Source organism: Dysidea avara, chromosome 11 (genome assembly GCF_963678975.1).
Source record: "Dysidea avara chromosome 11, odDysAvar1.4, whole genome shotgun sequence".
Classification (NCBI taxonomy): domain Eukaryota; kingdom Metazoa; phylum Porifera; class Demospongiae; order Dictyoceratida; family Dysideidae; genus Dysidea; species Dysidea avara.
In genome coordinates, this window is record NC_089282.1 from 21,150,606 (window position 1) to 21,175,650 (window position 25,045).

The window sequence follows — 25,045 nt, forward strand, 5'->3', positions numbered from 1 at the left end:
CGCGTGAGATGTGTAACCTTACTAAGTGCTCTTTAAATGGAGCGTGACAGGAGAAGTAATGAAGCCACCTTAAACTTTACAGGAGTATTCAGCCCTGAAAAAAGAAGTGGAGTAAGACAATTAAGTAACTTAATGAAAACATGTCGTTATGTGGCGGACTACCACAGGATGGGGTATCGCAAGTTAAGTCACTCTCAGACGAGTACCTTCTACACTCTGGCGCCACGTCAGATCCGCTGTCAGACACCGAGAATGATATCCAGGAAGAGAGAAATCCGCCACCTTTAGTGATGCCGCCGTCACCAGATACAAACTCGACGTCAAGTTTCTTAAACCTTTTGTATGAAGTATATGGCGTCCATCTACAGAACTCTGAAGCAGCTGGTTCTATAGCTAAGGAACTGAGGTGAGAGAAGTTAATGAATTTCTCCAAAGAAGGGTAACAAAAGGCTAGACAGCCTGTACAAGATGGTCCCCAACACGGTACACACACAGGAAAAAATCCTGTATGGGAACTACAATGGGGATGCTGTGTAATTCCCATTTTGGGAGTGCTATAATTCTCATCAGTGATTTGGTAAAGTAGAGTACTTCCAATTGTGGGAAATCATAGTTCCCATCATGTGTACATAAGTGATTCCCATGATGGGATTTTCATAAAAGCTAGCTTTGGGACTTGCATTTGCCTTTTCTACAGGTATATATGTAAGCTGGTTGTTTTGAAAGTCCCAGAAAGGGAACACGGAATATGAATATTCATAAATACATGCTACAAAGCTATATAGCAGTTATTATCAAAATGGGAAGTGTTCTACTTAGCACTGGGATGAAGCTTCGAATGTTTTGTGGGTTAAGTAAACTTCAAATTTTAAAACTATCCTTCAAAGCTTCGTAATGCACTCATAGCCTATGAAAGAATTACAAATACACATCGTTATCTTTATTGCAGCTGCTTATTCATCTTGCATGATCGATGTTCATCTCTTCATGATTGATCTTTGTGTGTCACGCCCACTTTTAAACCATCACAGTTTAGCTTGCTTGCTCCATAGATGTAGCCCTTAAAACACCTTATAAAGTGATAGATAATGCATGGAAAATGTCCTTTTGCCATTAGTTGGTGTTTACCTATGCATGATTGCAGTATAGCGGACACGCCCATTTGCAATTGATCAAACGTGTCATTAAGTACCACTGCTATGCATTTTCCAAATACTTACAAATTTATTAAAATTAAAAAGATAAAACTTAAGAAGGATGTGCATAAAATGCAAGAAAACCTGTAACTTGAAAGCTAACTCTGAAGTGTTGAATGTTTGAAGGTAAATTTTGCTATTTGTCCCAGCCATAGCTCTACTTTCCCAAGTTAATAAGGGAGTCATGAATTTTTTTCCTGTGTAAGACACAGACACACACAAAATCTACTTGGCTATTAACAATCACAATGAAATACCTAATTACAAAAAGAAAACACTTAAGCTTATACTTTATAAAACTGCCTGTGGTTGGTTGAGACACAACTGCCAATGGTAATGAGTTCCAGCATTGGCACAGCCACAAAAAGGAGTGCCTAAATGCATTGATTGTTGGTTCAAAGTTAAAGAATGTGACCTTGTGGTATTGTATTGGAGTGAAAATATGTACAAAAATCAATGGCCGTTCTCTTATTAAAGACTAGCATTGGTACCTGCCCTATGTGCAGAACTGTCTCCACATTAAACGTTTTAATGCCAAGGACAGATCAAGCATTAAACATCAGCACCACTCATATAGCCGTGTAGCATGTTGTAAAGAGCATGAGGTTTCCTTATCCCACCCATCCTGCAAGTATACTGAAATTAATGGCTAATGCAAAACACCAGAGTTGTTCGTCTGTGGTTTTGACAGGAATGTAGCTCAATTAAATTCAGTGAGTATTCCCTACTGGTTCCTTCAACGTGCTGAACAAATGAAAGCACTGGTACCTGCTTTACATGCATGACAACTAATGATACAATGGGAACCAAGCATAACTTAATATTAGTGTCCTATATTGCTGTGTAGCATACATGTTGTTGATAGTGCTTTAAAGTACATGATCCTTATGCCATCTTTCAAGTATGTATAGTGAAATAATGAACACAAATATAGGGTTAGTTAAACTACTAAGGCAATTGCACATATGTATGACAGGCGGTGTACACGTAGCACAGTTTCAGTTTTTACATGACATATTTACCTTACTGTCAACAAAGAGAAATGAACTTGTGCATGATTTAAAGCCAACACAGGTACATGCAGAGGTGATTATAACAGTTGGCCATCAGGCATTTACCAACCAATTAGCAAGGTTGCCTTGTTTGGTCTGACATTTGTCAGGTCAGGGAAGGTTGGATGTAGGCTGCAGTGGCGTAACTGGACTTGTATCGACACCAGGGCCCAGTGCAATAAGTTGAAGTCGTATTCACAAGTAAAGCTATTACAGTAGTGGAATTATCAAAACGATAATTATTTCTAGAGACGCTTATACTGATAACCTGGTAGTTTGAAGTGATTTCACTATAACGAAAGGTAATATAGCAGTTTTGCAGCCAAAAATGTGTGCTGTTGTCAAGGTCTCGATCAATTATTTGGTGAAATAGTCTTTCTACTACTCTATTGCTAATTTCATGGGCGTGACTTGATTGCTGACACCCACCCAGGTCCTGGTTTAGTTACGCCACTGGTAGGCTGTGGTTCTCACCTGCATTGATATAATTTAACTCTTGTTGACGCAATAACAATGTTCTGTTGCTAAGAGATTAAACTAACCAGGTGGGGCCACTGTATACCATAGTAATTTGAGGCAAATAGTATTGTTGGCAGCATGTCAGATCAGCCATAAAGCTGGTCTGACTTTTCTGATCATTACTGAAAAATTATAATCACCTCTGTACATGCAATCTGCATTACATTACCTTAAAGGTCATATAGGACATTTAATTAATATTTAAACACCTTGGGTTTTGTGTATACAACATTGAACCTTTGCAGTAAGATCCTTTAAGCAGAACTAGAGTGAAAGGATCTAAGCAGAATTAGTGAAACAGTTGTGCCAAACATACAGCATTATCTTGTGTGTTGATTCCATTGATTTTTTTTAGCTTTTAAGCAAGCTTCATTTTATAGCTTCAAGTGGCCAGAGCCTTCTTTGCACAATGCACAAGTCACTTAAACTTATTGATTTATCATCACTTGCTACAGGTGAAATAGCAAACTTTTAAAAGCCTGGCCTTCTTGCACCATCGTAAATAGAGAATTTGCTGTATATAATGGCTGCCCAGAACTTAATTTTATGTAGTGAACCAGATGTTAAAGCTCTTCAAGCCCTCTCAGATGTAGCCAGCCAGAGTGACAAGCTTCCAGCAAGCAAAGAATTTGATAGTAAATTTCAACTGGTAAGTTCATCCTGAACAGACATGTTGCACATATCATGTGAGTTCAGTAGTGCTGAATGTGTTGTGTGTTGTTTGTATGTACACATCCATGTGTTTCCTGGGCTTAGTTCAATGCCCAGTTTTGTCCAATCACTGTTGCTTTTCCTTGAGCAATGAGCTTTACTCAACTTAAAGAGGATTTTACTTCTTGCAACAGGCAAAATTTTAAAAACGTATGTAGAGTGTCGTATGGCTTCTTTAATTGACCTAAGAATGTGTTTCTACAGTCCATATTAGGAATGGTAACAGTAAACAACTATAGTGAACTATGCGTGTTTGTGGCTAGTTAACGTGTAAGAAGCCATACCATGTTCTATGCTTTTCACTCTCCAATGTTTCAAGACCCTGTGAATGGGGACCTAATGTCAACTGGGGTAGTAGCCCACCCAACTGTAACATCACACAGAAGCAAATTCCAACTGTCCATGTTTCACATCACAGGTGAAGGCCTAGGTAGAACTTTGGGTACACGCACCTTCACCTGTGAGACATGGCACAGCCAGGGCCGCCGAGAAATTAAGGGGCCCGGGGCAAAGAGTTAAAGTGGGGCCCAAGGGGCAAGGAGGGTTCCACTCTGAATCACAACTTCAGCCTAGCTGTAAGTCGAAGACCAAAAAGAATTAAATTGAAAAAAGGTCATTACGCATTAACAATGACAATAGCTGCCCCTCTCCAAAGAATACTGTGACTGCTCTATTAGAGTATCTAGATCTTGACTGCTCTATTAGATTATATCGATCTTGACTGCTCTATTAAAGTATATTGATCTATTCAAGGGGCCCCCTGGTGCCCCTTTCAGGCTGGGGCTCAGAGCAAATTGCCCCAGTTCCCCCCTCCCCTGTGGGCGGCTCTGGGCACAGCCTCCTGTGGGTTACTAGTCCTGCTCCAGGAGGATTTGACTTGTAGCATCTGAGTAGTGTGCAGACCAGTGTTGTTTTGCTGATTAGGTGTGATTGTGTCAGTAGGTAGTCATTTTATTTTGTGTGTTGTGGGTGGGTGTGCGTGTGTGCGCACGCACTTATGTATAGCTACATATCTATACAAATTGTACCTTCACTCAGATACAAAAATGTCTGTGTATATAGATATATATACAAGCTACGTCTCAGGCTCACCCCATGATTTTATATTTCTCTTCTTCCAGGGGGAATCTAGCAGACCCACTCCATTATTTGAAGTGCAAGAAACGTGAGTGCCATAATCTATCTTCAAATCTGACTTTGTATCTTGCTGTACTCCCCATAGGTATGTCTACAAGCTGTGTGCTCCTACTTCAGTCATTCAGCGTCAAAGTGATGACACACTGACATACTTGAATAAAGGTACAGTATGTAACAAGTGTATATTGTATTGATAGTTAATAAAATAATAAAAAGCAATTCATGTTCTGGGACTGGCCATTCTGTCATCAAGGAGCTGCACATGTTTTTGTAATATGTGTGGTTCAGTAAATTGAGCCATTTCATATTTTATCCAATAAGCTCCATGATGGCCTTGACTGCCACTGCACCACACACACACACACACACACACACACACACACACACACACACACACACACACACACACACACACACACACACACACACACACACACACACACACACACACACACACACACACACACACGCACGCACACACACACACGCACACACAAACAAACTAGCAACCTCGAAGTCTGCAGCACTGTAGGCACCACTATTATATGTGATCATAATGTTAAAACCACAGAAAAACATACATACTTATGTATCTATAAGTATCCTCATTAAACTGACTATTTCTCAACTCTGCTAACAAGCTCTGTGTGGTATTATACTTTGCAGGTCAACTGTATAGTTTATTGATGGAGAGCAGTGAAGATAAATATGTTAAGGTGTGAACAATACATTGTGGGGTTCTGTTTTGAGTTCACTTCTTGTAGTCCATCTCCATCATTTACCTGGTGTTCAGATCTGAGCAGGAAACTGAGCGACTGCTCTGGCAGTATTGGTACAACATGCAGGCCAATCCCAACCAGAGGGCATTTGATATCGGTGAGTGACAGTGTAGTGTTGTAGTGTGTGTGTACGTGTGTGCGTGCATGCGTGTTTGAAAATGTGCAGTTTGGGGTATAGGTATATGCTATTAATTTTACCTCTTCTGTAGATCGTAAGAATTGTGAAAATGCTGATATCATAGAAGATTTAGGACTGAACGCTTTCTCAGTCCAGTGGTCACCAACTAACGGTCCTACAAAGGTATATGCACACAAAAAATACTACATTGCTTAAAGCTTAAAGGTGAAATAAGTGTAAGAAAAATTATCAATTTGTACTGCAGTAAGTCAGATCACCTTCATAGTAAAAATGATATTTGGTACATGTTGATGATACATATGTATTGCTAAACCCGTGATATCTAAGGAATTGATTATATACCATGGCAGCCAAGTTGAAAATAGAGCACTTCATTAAAAAGAAAAGCTAGGGTGAAATGAGTTGTGAAATCAAAAGCGATAACCAAGAAATGGCTTCAGCGATATAAATTTTAACAATGACAGCATATCATTAACATGATCGTACCCTTGAATCCACAACTTCTTGACACTGATCAAATGAAGTGTTCAATACAATGAGTCACCTGTTTTGAGAAGAAACATGACATAATTGTTTTGCCTTCCGCTTATTGTATAGTGTGCAAGCTAACATTAGTATGCTGCAGCCTGCTTCACCAGACTTAATAGGTTAAATATTCTTAAAAATAAACAAGTGATTGAAATGCAGGCCGTAAACATGGAGAATGTAACACACACAAATATCTCATGTCTGTAATTGATCCACTCACATTGAATGCAGTAGGAATGGTACAAAAATTCCATGTGAGCCATTGTATGTAGTGGTACCTGTGAATCAACATCTATTACAGCTCAAAAAAGTGAGTCGGTAACATACATTGTACACATGTGTATGTACACGTTTAGCTGAGCCCTGAGTAAACAGCTTAAAAAAGAAAAGGATTTTTTTTTCTGGCATTTCAGCCATCCCAGATGATTGGTAACAGTAAAGGTGGCAATATGCTTATGACGTATTATACTGTAAGCTATAATTGTGGTACACTTGTCTGAAATGTGTCGTTTAGCTAGATGGTTATTAATTGGTTAGTTTGTTAGTCAGATGTACAACTGTAATTATTTCTATTATACAAAACAACAATTAGATTTATATACACTTTTATTATAAGTGTAATCAAGTTGACTCTTTTTGAAGGCACATTTGTGCTTGATTTGCATTGCCAAGTCATCATGATAGAAATACATACACTACAGGTTGTATGTACAGTACATACAGAAATATGTACACTGTATTATTAGGTTTGTTTCTGGATGATTTTATTTTGTGAAGAGGTGTTTTAACTTTTCTCTCTTTCACAGCTTGTCTTCTGTGTTAACTGTTTGAGCACAGACTTCTCTGCACAGAAAGGTGTCGCTGGGATACCACTGCACTTCTTAGTGGACACTTATGACGACTTGGACCCTAGTGCTGAGCCTGTACATCGAGCTATCTGTAAAATTAAAGTGTTCCGTGACAAGGTGTGTGTGTGTGTGTGTGTGTGTGTGTGTGTGTGTGTGTGTGTGTGTGTGTGTGTGTGTGTGTGTGTGTGTGTGTGTGTGTGTGTGTGTGTGTGTGTGTGTGTGTGTGTGTGCATGCATGCATGCATGCATGAGTGAGTGAGTATGTGCATGTATGTGTGTGTGAATATTTTTATCGTTTGCATATTCCCATAGGGTGCAGAGAGAAAAATCAAGGATGAGTTGAGATCTGTAGAAAGACGATTACAAAAAATGGCTAAAGGTTTGTGTGAAATGTGTCATGGGGAGAAGGAGGGCACACTACACTACATACACACACACACACACACACACACTACACTACACACACACACACACACACACACTATGCTACATTTACTCACATGCATTTACAGACTGTCTTGTTCACAGGCGCAAGTCCCTCCAGTGCAAATGATTTCCAGGCGCCAAGCAAAATGACTAAACTTATACCCACTACTACTCTGGGTACCTTCCCGTTCATCTTCATCCCAGCTCCTCACAATGGCTCGTCATCTAGCATTAGCTCCAGCAAACTTGCCAAAACATCTCTAATGCAGAATATCAGGTAAACTTCATGGCATGATTTGTGCTGTGGTCAAATATAGTTTCATATTTTGGAGATGAAGTAAAAAATAATCTGTGCAGTGTTGTTTTTTTTTGCACACACTTTAAGCAGTTACAGTGGGTTAGCTTAACAATAATTTTCTATGCTTAAGGCTAATAACCTCTGAAATGTAACTAACCGGTCAATTGACTTTCTATTGCTAAACTCGGTTTATCAATCTGTAAATCTTTTTGCTAATTTCCACTTTCCTTGATCTCTTTTGGAGGTAGGGGATTAGCTCTCCAGCTCTCCCTTAGCTGACTGGGGGGAGGGGCTTAGCCCTCTAACCTATTTCCTCTGCTTATGCCTGTTATTGTAAATAATCTTTGGAATTTGTTATAGGGAACGAGAGACCAAACGTGGTCTTAGTACTTCGCTACTTCAAGCAAAGGTAGTGACATCAATGTCTGGTTGTTTTCAGTAACACATTATTCAAATTTACAGGATGAATTTGACAATCTTGATATGAACCCGCCTACGAAGAAAGCTGCTATGAGTTGCAAACGAGAAGGTTTGCCAAATATTATGATATATATACCCAGCTGTAAAAGTGGTTGTTTTAGACTTTGATTATTAATGTCACTCCAACTCCATGTCATATCTTTTATTCCTAGCCTTTTTTGCATTTTTACAGCTGGGTTGTTTTTGTCAAGAATAAAATTAATTACAATACCAGGCAATAATTAGAATGTCAGTGGCTATTGTCTGACTTGTAAATACAGTGGAACCTGTCTATAATGGTCACCTTGGGACCAGATATGTCTGGCCTTTATACACAGGTAGCTGTTATAGAGAAAACCTGTATAAGGTGGTCTGCAGCATTTTAGTGGCTATGACCATTATAAATGAGTAATTATTATTAAGAGGCTCCTGCCAACCACAATACAGTAATAATTTTACTAGTCTTTATACAGAAAGGGCAAAGTGAGCTTGTTATGAATGTTGGTTATAGCTATTGAATATGTTTAAGCAATGAAGCCTGATAGTTTATATGGCATTCATTGAAAGGCAGGAAGTGTGATAATTGCGCATTAATTGAAACGGTGCCGTGGTGTCAGACCATTGGCTCAATAAGCCACCATAAAAGGAAGTGACCGCTATACGAAGGATGAAGTTATGTATACAGTGATTCATAAGCGAATTCTTGGTTGGCCGTTATACGCATTAGACAGGTGACCGCTTAATACAGACCACAATGCATACATTTGTATGGGAAAATATTTGGGACCTCGTGACCATGGCCGTTAAGCAAAAGTGACCGCTTAATCCAGGTGACCATAACACAGGTTCCACTGTACAATGGCCAAGGGATGTGATGATCAATATTTATTACTGCAGTATATTGGGTTGAAGGAAAGAATTTTTTGTGTGTAGAGATGTACTGATAATCAGATCAATATCAGTGATTGGATTGGTTACCCATGTGGCAATTTCTATCATGTCGGTTATCGATACAAACGCTCTGAAAATTGAAATTGCTACCAATAGTCTGCATGGAAAGTATTAATACCATTATGGAAGTTTATTTTAAAAAACCGTTTTGCTTACTACAACAAATAGAAAGCCTATCTATTACCTATGCTATAAACGCTACATTACAAGAAGCAATGCAGCTGTGCACGCAAGGCCTGTTACTATTAAAATATTCTTACTTGGGTCTTCTAAAAACTGTTAAGGATCACCTGCCCTAAATAATCTGCTGTACCAGCCCTCCTGCTACTTTTACAAGTACCCAAAAAAATTTGGAATTTTCAATTAGAGTAGGGACCATAGCACATCGATTAAAAGTACTGAAACAAGCTGGAGTAGTGCACGATATTAGATCACAGTAAAACAATAAGGAGTGTTATATCCCTACTGTGCTCAAGATATGAAAATGCACAGTAGGGATATAACACTTCTTATTGTTTTACTGTGATTTAATATCATGCTCTACTCCAGCTTGTTTCAGTACTTTTACTCAATGTGCTATGGTCCCTACTCTAGTCGAAGATTCCAAATTTTTTTGTGTACCTGTTTGTTAACTTCTTTTGTAAAATAAAATTATTATGACTGGTGAACCCACGCATACCGCATCAAAAGAAGAAATGGTGCCGCATGCCCCAGTAATCAATTATCGTCTGAAAAGTGAAGTATCCATTACGTTTCGTTGTCAGCTTAATGTTCAATCCGTTACACAGCATTACGAATCAAGACATTTCGAAAAGCACCTCTGCAAACAAAGTAGTCACTAGGAAAAGTACGGATGATTTCCATTACGAAGGGAAGCCATCACGCACTACTGCCAAATCAATACCTTTCACTGTCAGAAAAGATGAATGGAACACAAAGGAGGACACTGGTAAGTCCATGAAGAATGCATTGTATGTACTGTGGTATGCCAAAGGCATGCAATCCAGCTGAAGTGATGTCGAACAGTGAAAAAATCAAACCCGTAGCCTTAGTCATTATTGAGTTATGCTTGTCTGAAGGCATCAGTCAGTTATTCAATCAGTCAGTAAGTCAGTCACTAGAAAATTTCGTTTAATAAATTTAAAAAATTTCATAACAACTTGTTGAAAGCATTTTGGGTCAATCCGAAGGCTTGTTTGGGCTTAGTTTTACCTAACCAATACTGCATCATCATTGTCAGGGAGAGTAAGACTGGTTTTTGTGTGATGTTTTTTCATGGGTCACGCCCAAACCCTTGTGGTCACTACTATACAGTATGTATTGTACTGTATGATAGCTAAAGTTACATTACTTGTTTTCTCCATACTAAAAAACTCATAACGGAATATACAGTAGCTACACCTGTAGTAATAATTATTTGGTCTACGCTTTACAGATAATACGAATATCGGATCGGTATAATTGGTATTGGCTCTTTAAGATGTAGATTAACCGGATATCAGTATGGTACATCTCTATTTTAGTGTACTTTGCACTGTGTTAGTGTTTTAATTTTTTTACTTCACTGAGTGAAGTGAAGACTAGAGGTATGCAATAACAACATCTTGATATTTCCTTTAGAACTTATTTGAATTACCTAGATATTTACATATAACAAAATACCTGTTTTAGTTAACTGCCAACAAGGTAACCATAAATTGTAATTAAAGGAGTACAAAGAAGTGGACATGTGTAATACAAGTATTTTACTACTATGAACATATCATCCCTACCTTAACCAAACACAAGGAAAATTATGAATCATATAAATCAGGTAGTGAAACTAAGGAAGGTCGCCTATACCTGCAGATATACTAGTGGAAATTTAATCCCTACTTCATTCTATAACCATGACTGAAATTAGAGACTAAATCTCCACTGGTATATCAGTACGTGTAGGCGACCTCCTTTATTTTACTACTTTATATTTCTGTGATCCCTAATCAAACTAATTTTTTTTTCTCCTTATTGGTTAACTTTTTTTGTAAGGATCACTTAGAAGGTCAATCAACAGTCTCCAATAGAGCCGTGCAAATATCTAGATATATTTGATAATCAAGATATTGTAAGTCTTATGATAGTACTGTATAAGATCATGGAGGTTTGTACTTTCCCATGAAAAAAAAATTTTTGACAAGAAACCAGCTTCACAATACCTTCATGGCTTAGCAGTATAAGCCCCAAAGTGCCTTCGATGCAACCCAAAGTTCAAAACACTTGTTGAGAACTTAGATTCTTTAAAAAAAACTGGGTGGTCACTATTCCGTAGGCTGCTATCCAGTGGACTGGACTACTGAACTACTGAACTACTGAACTGACATATTTTTTTAGTTTTTACACATTCTATGATTGTATTTACTGAGTTTCACTATCCTTAGGGAAGCTATAGCCCACTACTAAACACTGAGTATGAGCAGTGGAATATGTGAACACTGTCTCATAGTTAATCAGAATTTTGTTACTGTTTGTTATACCACTATAGCACTTACTCCTTACCTTGGTGTATAGTACTGCTTAAGGGAATGTGACAGTGGTAGTTAATCAGTGATGACACTCCTTTGTGATATCCCTAGAGCGCTAGCTTGAGTAGCAAACTAATCTCACATGGTGCCTGACTTCTATTTCAGCATGGGGGCTTACCAATTAGAGATTTTTCAGTGACGGCACTAATTAATATGTCCCTGCACTGAAATACAGGTCTGGCCACGCAAGACTATCCCACTTCTCGAACTTGTTTTAAGGGATATCTTGAAGAATGTCATCAGTCCATAAGTTGATTGCTAGCTAACTATGGCAGTCATGTTAATTTCCTGCAGCATCGTACACCAGGGTAAAGAGTAGTCTGGCGCTGCTGACCCTTTTATGCCGCTCGCTTTTTGATTAGTTGGACGGCGCTCACTGTAAAAGGGTCTGGTCACAACCGAATGCAGCTGGAATTAATTAACGTCTGAATCACGCGGGTTTTGTCATGGTAACGTTATAGAATTATTGTTTTACTATAGAATTAGTTTTGAATCTCGCTTTGAGTTTGACGGCACTGTCAGAGGCACACCTCATGTAGCCAAGCTTCTGTATTCAGTTGATAACAGTGTATTCCATACTCTTCCAAGTAAGACCATGCATAGTTGCCGTAGATACGATACCCTCCAAGCAATGGTATCCATGGTTCCACTCTTTACGCACTGAATGTTCAGTTTAATTACAAATGCTGCGATTTGATTGATGCTGCCACTATAGTAGCAGCGTACACAAGTTTAGTATTCGGTTGTGACCAGACCCTTTTACAGCTAGCGCCGTCCAACTAATCAAAAAGCGAGCGGCGTAAAAGGGTCGGCAGCGCCAGACTAGGTAAAGAGTAAGTGCTGGCAGTGTAATTGCACAACAAATGGTAAATAGCAAACTTGAATGTTATAACAGTTTTCACATATTTCAGTCTTCAGTGTTTAGTAGGTTGCCCTTGACTAGCTAGACTCGGCAAATCCAATCACAGAATTTATAAAATCAAAAATATGTCAGTCCAGTAGTCCAGTCCACTGAATAGTAACCACTGAAACGGTGTTTGAAATACTTTGAATTGTTTTGATTGGGTCGTCATGGTCTATGTTATACCAGGAGCTTGTTAGCATTGCAAGGCGCATGTTATAAGTGCATAAAATAAAGCCATCATTTATTTAATAAAATATGTTTTCCTAGTGCTTTTGTGATTGAAGTGGCACAGTATTCAGACATCCAGAAACATCCTTACCCCTACAATGCTGTAGTTTGGGTAGTAGAGTGTTAGGCTGTCCAGTAGTAACAGCTGGTTGAACAGCTGTCACTATATATAAGAAACAGTCTATGTGGTGTGTGTGCATATGTTACTTGTTTCCCTTTGCAGTTGTACTTACAATTTATGTGAAGAAGGAGGATGAGAAAGCTTACAATGCTTTAATGTTGGATACTCTAACTGCCCATGATTTTAAGATGGAGGTTTGATGGAGTACTTTTGATGAAACTATATGATTTTTCTTATAGTTGGCTAAAAAATATGATATCCCTGTTGACATGGTTACTGGCCTATACAAAAAGACAAAAAAAGGGTATGTTGGTGTGTTTGTGTGTTTGTGCGTGTGGAGGTGCGTGTGTGGATGCGTGCGTGTGTGTGTGTGTGTGGGGTGCGTGCATGTGAGTAGTATGTGTGCATGCGCCAGTGTATCTAGTGTGTGTCTGCGTGAGTGTGTGTGTGTCTGTGCATCAGTGTGTGTGTGTCTGTGCATCAGTGTGTGTGTGTCTGTGTGTGTGTCTCTGTGTCTGTGTGTGTGTGTGTGCGCGCGCACATATGTGTGTACATGATTGTGATTGCAAGTGTGAGTTTGTGTCTGTGTAAACATGAGTGCATGCGTATGTGTGCGATACATGTGTAATGTATGTAGTGCATGTAGCGAATAGTGATGCACCAATTATCAGTAAATTATCGGAAATCAGTTTATCAGCTAAATTTCAGCAACATTGGTACCAGTAAAAGCAAGACAAAAACAAAGTTATAAAATGACCATTTTACAAATTACTTATGAAATTTTCACAAACATACTGGTTATTGGTATCAGCCATTATGTGAATTTCAGTATCGAATAATCGGCAATATCTATTATCGGTGCATCACTAGTTATGAATGTCTGTCTGTGTGTAGTGTGGTTACGTATTGTTAGTAATATGTAGGACTTCACTGAGCAGTACAAACAGAACAAATAGTTAGAAAGCTATTTGGAGAGGTGTTGTGCTAAGCGTCTCTCATCTACATATGCTATTTACAGAGTTGGGTACAAATTTTATGCATTACATAATAATATTACTTTTGTAGTAATGATTAATATACGTAAAGCAACAAATAATATAATATTAATTGTATACATGCCTAGCAATGTCACTGGCAACTGAATTAAAGCATTGCAAACACAGCTTCATGGATTCAGATTAAAGGAATGAGCATTCATGTTGAGCCATTTTCTAATGCAGCTGTTCTGGCTTCATTTGTGTATCACAGCACTATAACTATCCTTTTAATGTCTACTGATATGTCATAACCACAACACCTTGTTGTTACGTCATTGCTTTATGATATGCCTTCTAGAGAAGAGCATTCCTCAGTAAAGTAGACCCTCAGTTTTCCAAACTCCAATGTGTCTCAGGCAATGGTAAAGGCATTCAGATAAGTAAATTGTTTGCATAACTAAAGCCCATACATTTATATATGGGGTCTGTTAAAATACTCTAATAGAACATACACTTGTATCAAAATACTCTAATAGAGCAGTCTTTTCAGAAAAACGAGGGCCAGATAACTGAGGATCTATTATATTCATATTGCGAATTCATGTTAGAAGTAATATGTCATGAGTTATGTAATGTCCCCAACTCTGGATGTTCATATGTATCTATGTCAAAACAGCTAAGCCACGAAAATTTGGTTCAGCCTTTTTAAAGAACCCTACTGTACAAGTGTGTAAACAACATGTTTTTTGTTTTTTCCTGTTAATAACACACTGGTGTGGCGTGCCAGGTTTCTTAGCAACACGACACATTGTAATTTAATATCAAGTTTCTTTTATTAACTAATGATTTGTGCAGAAACCTTTCACAAGTAGTTGATAGCAGAGAGTATAGGAAAGAGTTGAGTTAGTGTCAGAGAACGGTTTTGCGGATGACCCATGTAGAGCTAAGTTTAGCTTATAGGATAAGCTCTGAGACAATATATATCATAGTCAAGCTACATCTGTAGATTTTTCTTTTTGCTAAGATAGTGTACCCTTATTAATGCATGTTATTTACGGCATGTTGTGTCCTGTGCTATCTCGTGTACCATACTTTGCAGGTAGTACTGTGAGACTAGTCATGAGGAATGATATTCTTGATATCAACCAATGGAGAAAGCTTCTTGAAATCCGATATAGCTACTGTAGCAAATGAGCTGGTGGGAAATTCATCAGAATTAGACTTGTGTCGTTGTATTGGCTGAAATAAGCTGTAGGCTGAACTTGTTTTGCAGTTTTATAGTGAACACTTGTTAAAAGTGATGAACAATCTAACGTGTGCTGTTACTGTGTTCTAAGAGTAATTACTTTAGAAATACAAATTAACTGCTTTTAAAAAGTAATGACCATTATGTGTCTAAGTTCTAAACAAGTTCTTCAGGATCCCGAGATGAGGTTGGTCATACGTCATCAACTACATTGATCTAATTCCTCAGCATCAATATAAACGTCTCAGTATTGATATAAAGTATTCTAATTTACAAATTGTTATCAACGCTCCTAGAGTCCTTCTTTATCCACCCAACACTGTGTGGCTTTTCTAGCTAAATAACAAATGTTACATTTGCATGCTTCTTGTGGAATGTGACAAAAGGACTTCAAAACAATGTCAAACTCCATGGTGATACAATTACATGTAGCAATACACATAGGGCTATCACACATGACCAACTGGGAGATCCCTAATTCTACCTTGACTTCTAAATCTTAAGCTCTTTATTTCTGCGTGCTTCAGTTAGCCATCACACTGTAGTCATTACAGTGTCATAGTGTGTGCGTGTGCGTGTGTGTGTGTGTGTGTGTGTGTGTGTGTGTGTGTGTGTGTGTGTGTGTGTGTGTGTGTGTGTGTGTGTGTGTACGCATAGTAGTAGTAGTAGTGTATGTGTACTGTGTAGTAATGTGTGTATAGTGGTAGGTATGTAGTGTGTGTGCATGTATGATGAGTGCATATGTAGTGTATGATCTGTGCGCATGTATGTCTGTGTGTGTGGTTATTTATATGTGCACATATTACGTGTGTATGTGTAGTGTAAATTGTAAGGTAGTGTGGTGTGTAATGTAAAGTACATGTGTCCCCACATGCCATTGTCTAAATGTCTTGTATGTAACTAATTATTACTGAGCTTTATTCATTACAGTGAACCCTCATTTAATAGCCATGTACCGTACGCAAGGAAATTTTGACGTCAAAAAGTTTTGACGAATTGGTTTAATTCGTCAAATTTAAATTCGTATATTGTTTATAAACGCCTTTAAAAGTACAGGTTTTGTTTATAATTTCTTGATTTTCGTCAACATTTTATTCGTCAAATCTGCTGAAGTGTGAATTCGTCAAATTTTTCTTACGTCTAAATTTCCTTATATACGGTACCATCGGACCACTGTATTATTGTCAAGTAGATCCTATATGTTATATAGCACAGGTCTAATTCATTACCTCCTTTAATAAGACCACTTTCTTATAGTGACCATGATAGGTTCCTGTGGTGTATTTCATGACATCATTAATAAGAATAAGATCACCTCATTGTAGTGACCAATTCAAGTAGGTCCCCGCAAACATAGCTAAGGTGTACTTCATGACCTCATTATAAGACCACCTCATTATAGTGACCATGTCAAGTACAGGTGATCCTCACTTATCCAAACAGCTTTGTTCTTATGGTTAGCCAAAAGTGTTCAGATAAGTAAAATAGTTCGGATAACTGAAGCTCATGATTTATATACAGAGCTTTGTTCAACTACTTTAATAGAACAGTCATTTACTCTAATAGAACAGTCATTTACTCTAATAGAACAGTCATTTACTCTAATAGAACGCACACTGATGACAAAAGACTCTAACAGAACAGTCACATTTGGCGATCGGATAATTGAAGTGTTTGGATGACTGAGGTTTGGATAAGCGAGGATCCACTGTAGGCCCCAAACATAACTAAAGTGTGCTTCATGACCTCATTATAAGACCACCTCATTATAGTGACCATATCCCATCCATACTGTATTTTTCCAAGATCCTACGTTTTTACAAAGCGGCTTGAGCTAATACATGTGCATTACGTAATTAATTTGAACTTAAAATGTGAGTTTATTGTCCAGGTTTTAAGTTAGCTGGTCTACGTATGTGAAGTCACTGTACAAGTCCTTATCATGATTATCTGAGATGGTGAGTGGTATTGCAGAGTGAAACCCTTGGTTCACCCTGTTCACAGATAAATAACAATTTGAGCATTGGTATATCAACAGTGAAAAGAAGTATTAATGTTTTTTTCTGCTACAGCCACTGTGTGTATCTAAGCAGCCACATCCTACTGAGAACGCAAATATTTAGTTGTTTTTATTTCATCTAGTGCTCCAAAAGCCTGGTATACTGCTCCATGAGATCACGAAAGAACCCGGTGCAACTTTGGGGATAACTGCAAGTCTATAAGGTGCTTAGCAAAGGTGGATTTACTCATTTTCTCATGTGTGCACTTCTATGAAATGGTTCATTACGAGAACAGTTTAAAGATGATATGTCAAGAGAATCATTTGTGTTTATAGACAAAACTGGCAGTAACACTCAGTGTGCTATGCGTATGTGTTGATACAGATAAATTACTGAAAGCACATTAACTGGTAGTGCATGTAGGCGATGTCAATGCGAGGGATTATTAGTTTTAAAATTGTACGCACGTATATTTTTATGACAATTACTTCCGTACATGACATCATACAACGAGACCAGTAAACGCTATGGATACCTGTTTGATCTATCGTATTGACGAAGTGGATGAAGTGCTCCAGGATGTGCAAGTTCTCATACCTGCTCTACCACCATACTCACTGGATTATAACAATTGAACCTGTTATATGATAAAGGAAATGAAGACAGAAATGATGATGTTAGATGACATTGATACTATTATAATTCATACCTTTATAACTGACTGAAAACTGGATAAGTAGCATGGTAATTGCTAACAGTGACCTTTACAACAAAAAAATTGGTCAGAGATTTTTATAAAGCTTTTGTAATAGTGTAATGCTTGACAGAGCTAGCCACTGTGGGTTACTCGCTGAGTTTTTTGAGTCCAGTTGCTTTTTGTTCCTCAAACTCTTTAAATGTAAGGATGCTATCAAATAATCTTTGAAGTGTGCCTAATTACTCAAATGATTTTCCTAACACGTTGGCCATCTCAGTAGGAGGCATTACATGCCCAGACCTATTGACAATTGGTCATGGGCTATCTTTAATTGTCTAGTGAACAGTGGGGGACTACATGAAGGTAGAACTATCACTGACTGAGCCACTCTTTAACAAACCAGTACTAACAAATGTTTCTTGCTTCCCTTCCATTTTAGAGGTACTACTCCAGTCATAATAGGAATTTGTGGAGGTGCATGTTTATCCCTGTGTTTCATTCAACTGTACTCTGTCACTGTTTCCTTATTTTAATTCGTTTGCTACTCTTCAACCTTTGCCTCCTTTTTTCCTCTCATTTTGTACCACATTCAGTAGTTATTAGATGCTTAGCACTTACATGTGCCTGTAGGGCCATCACACCACAACATTTTCATTACTACAACAATTATACATCTCACTCTTCTTCATGTATATGAATCCAATACTTAGTTGACTGGTGACCTTCAAAATATCCAATTAAAAGTGAGGTAGACTGTGGAACCTGTTCACTGGATTTATCTCATCCGTTATTGTATATATCTGTAACTAAACTAAAACGACCACAGAAGTTTCTCATATCTCTTTAACAATCGTTTCTTATCTGGATTATGATTTTAACCCTTGGAGTTCATTGTTCAGATGCTAAAATACATCACTGTATATGACAGAACTGAATGAAAACAAAGTGTAACTTGTATATCCAATCTACATACCTGCTGTAAAAGATGACATACAAGCACTTTGCTAGCTGAACCACTCTTACCAGCAGATCCGAGAGCAAGTGGTTTTTTCAAATCCGCATGCATACATTTATCACATGACATATTTGTAAAAACACAAGTTCTCAGAAAAAGTACAGTAGCTAAGATGTACTTATGACCTTATTAATAAGACCATGCACCTCATTATAGTGCAGGTACCAAATGTAATATTAATTACTATTGTTCATTTTTGTAATTCCAATTGCTGCACATTTGTTGAGCCACATGATTAAGAATTATTGCTTCATGCTACAGTCAGTGTTGATGAGAGTGTTGATCTTTCACATTGGTACTGTAACCTGGGAGAAGGAACTAGCTATAGCATCAGGTGGAGGACTAGTGTTACCTGGATCCCTGCAGTGGATTACCCCAAAAGTTAAGACCATTTCATATACTCACCACTGACGAAGCTGTCCTCTTGACTTCTAGGAAGACTGCAGAGTGCTAACTTCAACAGAAGAGAAGCACACAACATCAGAGAAGGAATGTCTGGCTGTTGTTTGGGCAACCCTTTACTTTGGAGACTGACTACAAATCCTTCAAATGGTGGGAATCTCACAAACACGGCCATGCTCCTTCCCATCAACTGGAATGGTGGTCACTGGAGCTATGTGCCTTTGTTTCAATTTTATCACCCAGGTAGAAATAACCAATATGCTGACTCAGATGCCAATATCTGTGGTTGCCTGGGAGAGGCCTCTGTCCACCCAACAGATAGTTGATTCTTAAAAACTGGATCCCATTATTTCTGCAGTAATATATTTTAATCGATTCAATATCTACTTTATCCAGCCCGAGGAAATTTCCTTTGTGTCACTGCAAGCAATTATGGCCTCAGCTGATGATGACGAGTGTATAATTATGATGAAACCCTTACCAAAAATGGAGAAAGGCATGCTCTCATTCCAGTCACTGCAGCTTCCATTTTTAGAAAATGCACATGGACAGGACCCTGGCCAGACTCATACAAACTGGCACCTACTGGGTTGGTATGGCCATGAAAATGGGCCATTACTGTGGCCACTGCAAGACATGCCAGACCACCAAGGTCCACCCCTAGCCAACAGCCTCACCACAACCAGTGATTGCCTCCTGCTCTTGTGAAATGATAGCTGTGGATATCCTGAAGGTGCCAGCTTCCCCCAATTGGGGCAATGAGTACCTCCTAGTTATCAATGCCTGACCAAAAGGCAGGGAAGATCTTAAGAAAATTACATCTTCAGGTCATCCAGAGAATGTACATTCTGATCAAGACTGTAACTTCAAGAACCATATGCTTGCAGATCTCCGCAAGGCCTTCTGGATTACAGATCATCATACTATACGCTATCATCCCATGGGAGGTGACCTGCTTGAGAGAATGAATAGAACCTTGTTGAATTTACTGTGCTCCTACACACAAACTGCAGGGTATTGGGAAAACATCTTCAACTTCTATTGTTTGCGTACCGTACGACCAGAGGAGGTTGGACGTGCTCTAAGTACCACATAAAATATATTGCCCTTAATTGCATTGTTTTATTTGGTATTTCACATGATCCTCAATAGTCACAATACAAATTTGAAAAATGATGGGGTTGATTAGATATTCAGATGGTGCTTCACGTAAGCAGTCAAGGTGGTGTACTTTGTTTTGTAAAAGTGCTTGGTGATTGGGGTGAAATTAATAAGTTGCGGTTTGGTGTGTAGAACTTCTCCAGAATTGTCACATATGTATTCTATAATCAGAACAATGATACTTTACCGAATTAAACTGAGATTGATGTATAAGCCTCTTCAAAAAACGAGTTTCGCATAATTTGTTTTAGGGGCGCTTAAATCGTGTCCAACCTCCTTTGCCATACGACAATACACTCCTCCACAGGCTTGTCACCTCATGAGATGCACTCTTTGGATACAACTCTCTTGTGCCTACCAGAATGTAGCAGAACCTGCAAGCAACTTCAGAAGAAACTGTCAGAACTCAGAGAACTGGTTGAGGCCAACATTGTGGAACATGACAATAGAGTGGATATCATAGTGGAGAAGCTGCAAAGTTGACAGTGGGACAGAAGGTACTTGTGACTCAGGGAAAGTTGGATCCACAATGGACAAGACCATGGGTGGAGATCAGACTAATTGATACAACAAGTGTAAAGGACAGAATGACAACCAGAGTGTAGATTATTCAGATCTGTCACTTTCTCCAGGAGAACATAGCTGTGGAGCCACATACCTGGCATTATTGACTTGGATGATGATGAGAGAATTTACTCCTTTGGTGTGAGGACTACCAGAAGTGATTGAGTGATACATCCAGTGGATTACTACTGATTGTTTGACTGATTTGTATAATTATTATGTCCTTGTAAGATTCTTTAAGGGGAGAGTTTGTAATATTAATCATTTTAATTCATTTTTGCCAATTGCTGCACACTGTTGAGTCTTGTGATTAAGAATTATCACCTTGTGCTATAGAGGGTTGATTTCGAGTGTTGATCTTTCACACAGACATAGCTAAGCCTGCTAAGGTGTACTTTATGACCTAATTAATACTGGATCTTTGTACTCTTCATGTCGAGTAGCTAAATTGCTCACCAATTAATACAGTGCCCCACTATACAGTTCACTTCTCTCATCAGAAATCAAGGTTGCAATACATTTATAGACAATGGTGGCAGTAGGGCCCATGGTAAAAGTTTTGCCACAAACACAGCTAGAAGGCAGCAATGATAGTTCAGCAATGATAGTTGCCACCGATAGCGAAGACACAAGGCATCATGAAAAGCTCCTTTGTGTAATACAAAGCCATGATCAGACAACGGGAGTGCCGTGAGCCAACTAGATAGTGTAACAGCTCTTTGCAACCTTGGACACAATTGGGGCAGCAAAGAATTAAAACGAGTCAATTCATGGTTATGAGCATTAACAACAAGTTTCTTAGCAGTGAGCTGAGAAACAGATACATTAGCAGTATCGTTAATAGACTGTTGTAAAATAAGCTCAACCAGTGGAACAGCTACTTGGATAGATGAGGAGAACTGATAAGCCAAGTACTTAGAAGGATCAATAACACCCAAACCACCCAATCTAGAAAGGTAGGGAGAGTAAACATCTATCAGTCACATTAGAGAGCACTGACCAGTAAGACAAGGATTTGGTTTGAATAATTTCCTCTAGTGGGAGAAACAGGTCTTGTATATCAGGAACCAAAAATTCCACTTACCAACTATACCATGGACAAATGCCGCATATGCAGCATGTGGTTGAGTGACTGAGAAATCAGATAAAACATTGAGCTTCTACCACACTGAAATTTTCTGACGAACCAACGATGCTACAAAGGACAATGAAGAATGAACCCAAAGCAGCCCTGGCCCAAGGTGTCATTTTCCCACTACAGTAATGGAGACTCTGGTCCCCCTGAACAAAGAAACAGCTTCATCATGACAAGCTTCTTTAACAATCAGATAAGTCTTATGGATAACAACCAAAGTCAGGTCCTAAGGAGTACAAGTGAAACACGCACATCAGCCTGCTTTCTACAAGTAGCGGCATCTTCAGCATACCAAACTTGCTGTATAGCCTCCATTGACAATGCATCGATCAGGGGAACAACACCCAGGGCATATATACATCAACATTACTAATGGATCACCCTGGGTACTCCCCTCTTCAGAAAGCAAACTATGCTCATCAATATAAAGATCGATATCCATCCTATAAGTGTTGAATAAGATAGCAGAGAAACTAGGACACAGATGTTGAATGTTATATGTAAAGCAGCTGCTCGATTCAAGGAATTAAATGCATTTGAGGCGTCAACCAAGATGACAGCATCAACTAAAATGAAGGAATAGAGTTGTCTCACACAGTGAACAGCCACGGCCTAGATCAGTATGACAAGTCCCTGCATGCATTGCGGGAACTAGCAGCCATGTTTTGCTGATGGTGCACACTATATATGTCAAGTAGGTACAAAACATGGCTAAGGTGTACTTCATGACCTCATTAATAAGACACCTCATTATAGTGACCATGTCAAGTAGGTCCCAAACATAGCTAGGTTGTACTTTATGTCCTCATTAGTAAGACCACCCCATAATAGCGACCATGTCAAGTGGGTCCCAATCATAGCTAAGCTGTACTTCATGGCCTCAATAATAGGACCACCCCATAATAGCAACCATGTCAAGTAGGTCCCCAACATAGCAAAAATGTACTTCATGAATTCATTATAGTGACCATGTCAAGTAGGTCCCTAAGATGTATTTCATGACCTCAATTCCTCAATTACTCAACACAACACTTTGATAGTATTCAGGCTGAATGCATTACATTACTTACATTGTGTTCGTATTGTTATAGCTTGACAGTCAATATTGTGGATGAGATGGTGGAACAGTTTAAAGATGAAGATGACTTTATAATAAGTGTTGAATTCAACAATCAGAAAGGTTATGTGGACATGTTTGTCCACTACTGATTTTATTAGTGTATATAGTGTGCACCACTCAACACACACTGAGACACATATACATGATTCTGTGTATTTTATAATGCATACACCTCCAATAAACAATTTTCAGGTTTTATAACATATAATAATAATAATAACTATTACCCATAGCAACCTGAATTTTACATATATCTAAAGTAGCTTCTCCAAAATTTAAAAGGATAGCATATGTGTGTCGTAAGATATGACATTTTAAAGTTTGTAGTTTTCCCATGTGAGGGGGCAACAGTTGCCCTTCTGGGTAACACTTAATTGAGGGATTTCAACATGCATAAACCAAAAAATTATATCTCAATTTTTACATAATTTGTAGGTGTGAATGTCAACAATAATCTCTCCAAGTTTTAAATGGATAGTGTGTATAGGTCATGTAATATGACATTTTTGAATCCCATGATTGCACAGAAGGGGCAACTGTTGCCCCTATCATTGACGGGAAAATTACAACTTCAAAATGTGATATCTCGTTACTTATATGTGCTATCCTTTTAAAACTTGGAGAGGTGACTTTAGACATTGACACCTACAAATGATGTAAAATTTAGGTTGCTAGGAGCAACAGTTAATTTTTTCATTATTATGAAATTTGTCTATTGCAATATTAGACTATAGTATGTTCACGTTGAGTTGTTCATGTTCACGAACGTACTATAGGCTTGCAAAGACTGGCAATGCATGTTGTTGTGTATCTATACTAATTCAAACTTGCTTATATAAACTTCTTATGGCCACAGCATTCAGTATTTCACCAACACTCCAGATTTAAATGTTGGTTGGTTAACATACAATCCTGCAATTCTCTACAATAACTTACCTGATTCCTCTGTTAGTCTAACTGATGAGGGATAGTAGTACACATAGGGGCAGAGTTAAGAGAAAGAAAGAGGGCTACTAATTTTCTTCGGTCCAAAAGTTTGTATGCGTGCATGCCATGCCAACATGAAAATTTGATTAAGTGATGATTTGCTCATCTTGTTTGTGACATAATTCCATAATTGATCTTTGCTAAGTTTTATAACTCCAGTACCCAGCTTACAACCACCCAATCAAATAGATTTCAATATCTAATTTTGTAGAATGTACTACATGTACAGGAATGTGGAACTGCACAGCTGCATTTATGAATTCAGGTTTTTCTGTCAATTCTGCATCCATTTGAGTTGTGGCATTATTCCTACAGCATCAATAGTGTAGACTTCTCATTGGGTAGGAACTAGGGAGTTAGCTGCCACATGATAATATAAATGGATTATAAAACATCAGTTCTACCTTTTTGGAAATGAGTTTTCTGGAAGCACTAAAAATTGTTTATAGTACTTTATATATGCTAGGCTAACACTCTTGTAGCTACGTTCTCCGTACACCTTATACATTGACTGACATATATTCAAGAGGTTTAGTTTCACCCCACAGGCTGGTCTTCGAAGTCATCTACTCATTCATGCAGTGATCAATGTTTTAATGTACTATATAATTATTTGATGTGATATAATGCACCCCCGGGCTTGAATTATTCTTGTAATAACCACTCCATTAGCCAAGGATACTAGCGCACAACATGTGTTCACACTAAGATTCATCAAAAAATAATTACAAATCACATGAAACAAATAATCTATGTATGTTCACAAACTGCGTGTGTGATACAACAATAATAATATGAGTATGCCAATGTTACAAGTCTGATCATATTACACTTGTCCCTCCCATTGTCCACAAGCATTAAGGTCGGTATCTCTCTGGTGGTGG

The 25,045-nt window shown here is 38.3% G+C and overlaps 1 protein-coding gene across 2 annotated transcripts; it reads left to right on the top strand.

The window, feature by feature from the left end:
- On the top strand, positions 1 to 23,416 carry LOC136238247 (grainyhead-like protein 2 homolog). Of its 2 annotated transcripts, none has more exons than XM_066028603.1 (16): positions 1 to 111; positions 168 to 406; positions 3,320 to 3,416; positions 4,600 to 4,643; positions 4,701 to 4,777; positions 5,282 to 5,331; positions 5,386 to 5,491; positions 5,604 to 5,695; positions 6,868 to 7,026; positions 7,222 to 7,288; positions 7,438 to 7,612; positions 7,994 to 8,042; positions 8,096 to 8,162; positions 12,960 to 13,051; positions 13,097 to 13,161; positions 23,146 to 23,416. In XM_066028603.1, exons 1-16 carry the CDS (start codon positions 37 to 39, stop codon positions 23,261 to 23,263), a joined length of 1,572 nt encoding a protein of 523 aa, XP_065884675.1. In that variant the 5' UTR covers positions 1 to 36; the 3' UTR covers positions 23,264 to 23,416. The 2 variants fall into 2 exon arrangements, with proteins under 2 accessions (XP_065884675.1, XP_065884677.1); XM_066028605.1 differs by lacking the exon at positions 23,146 to 23,416 and adding an exon at positions 14,934 to 15,228.
- Positions 23,417 to 25,045: the final 1,629 nt, after the last annotated feature.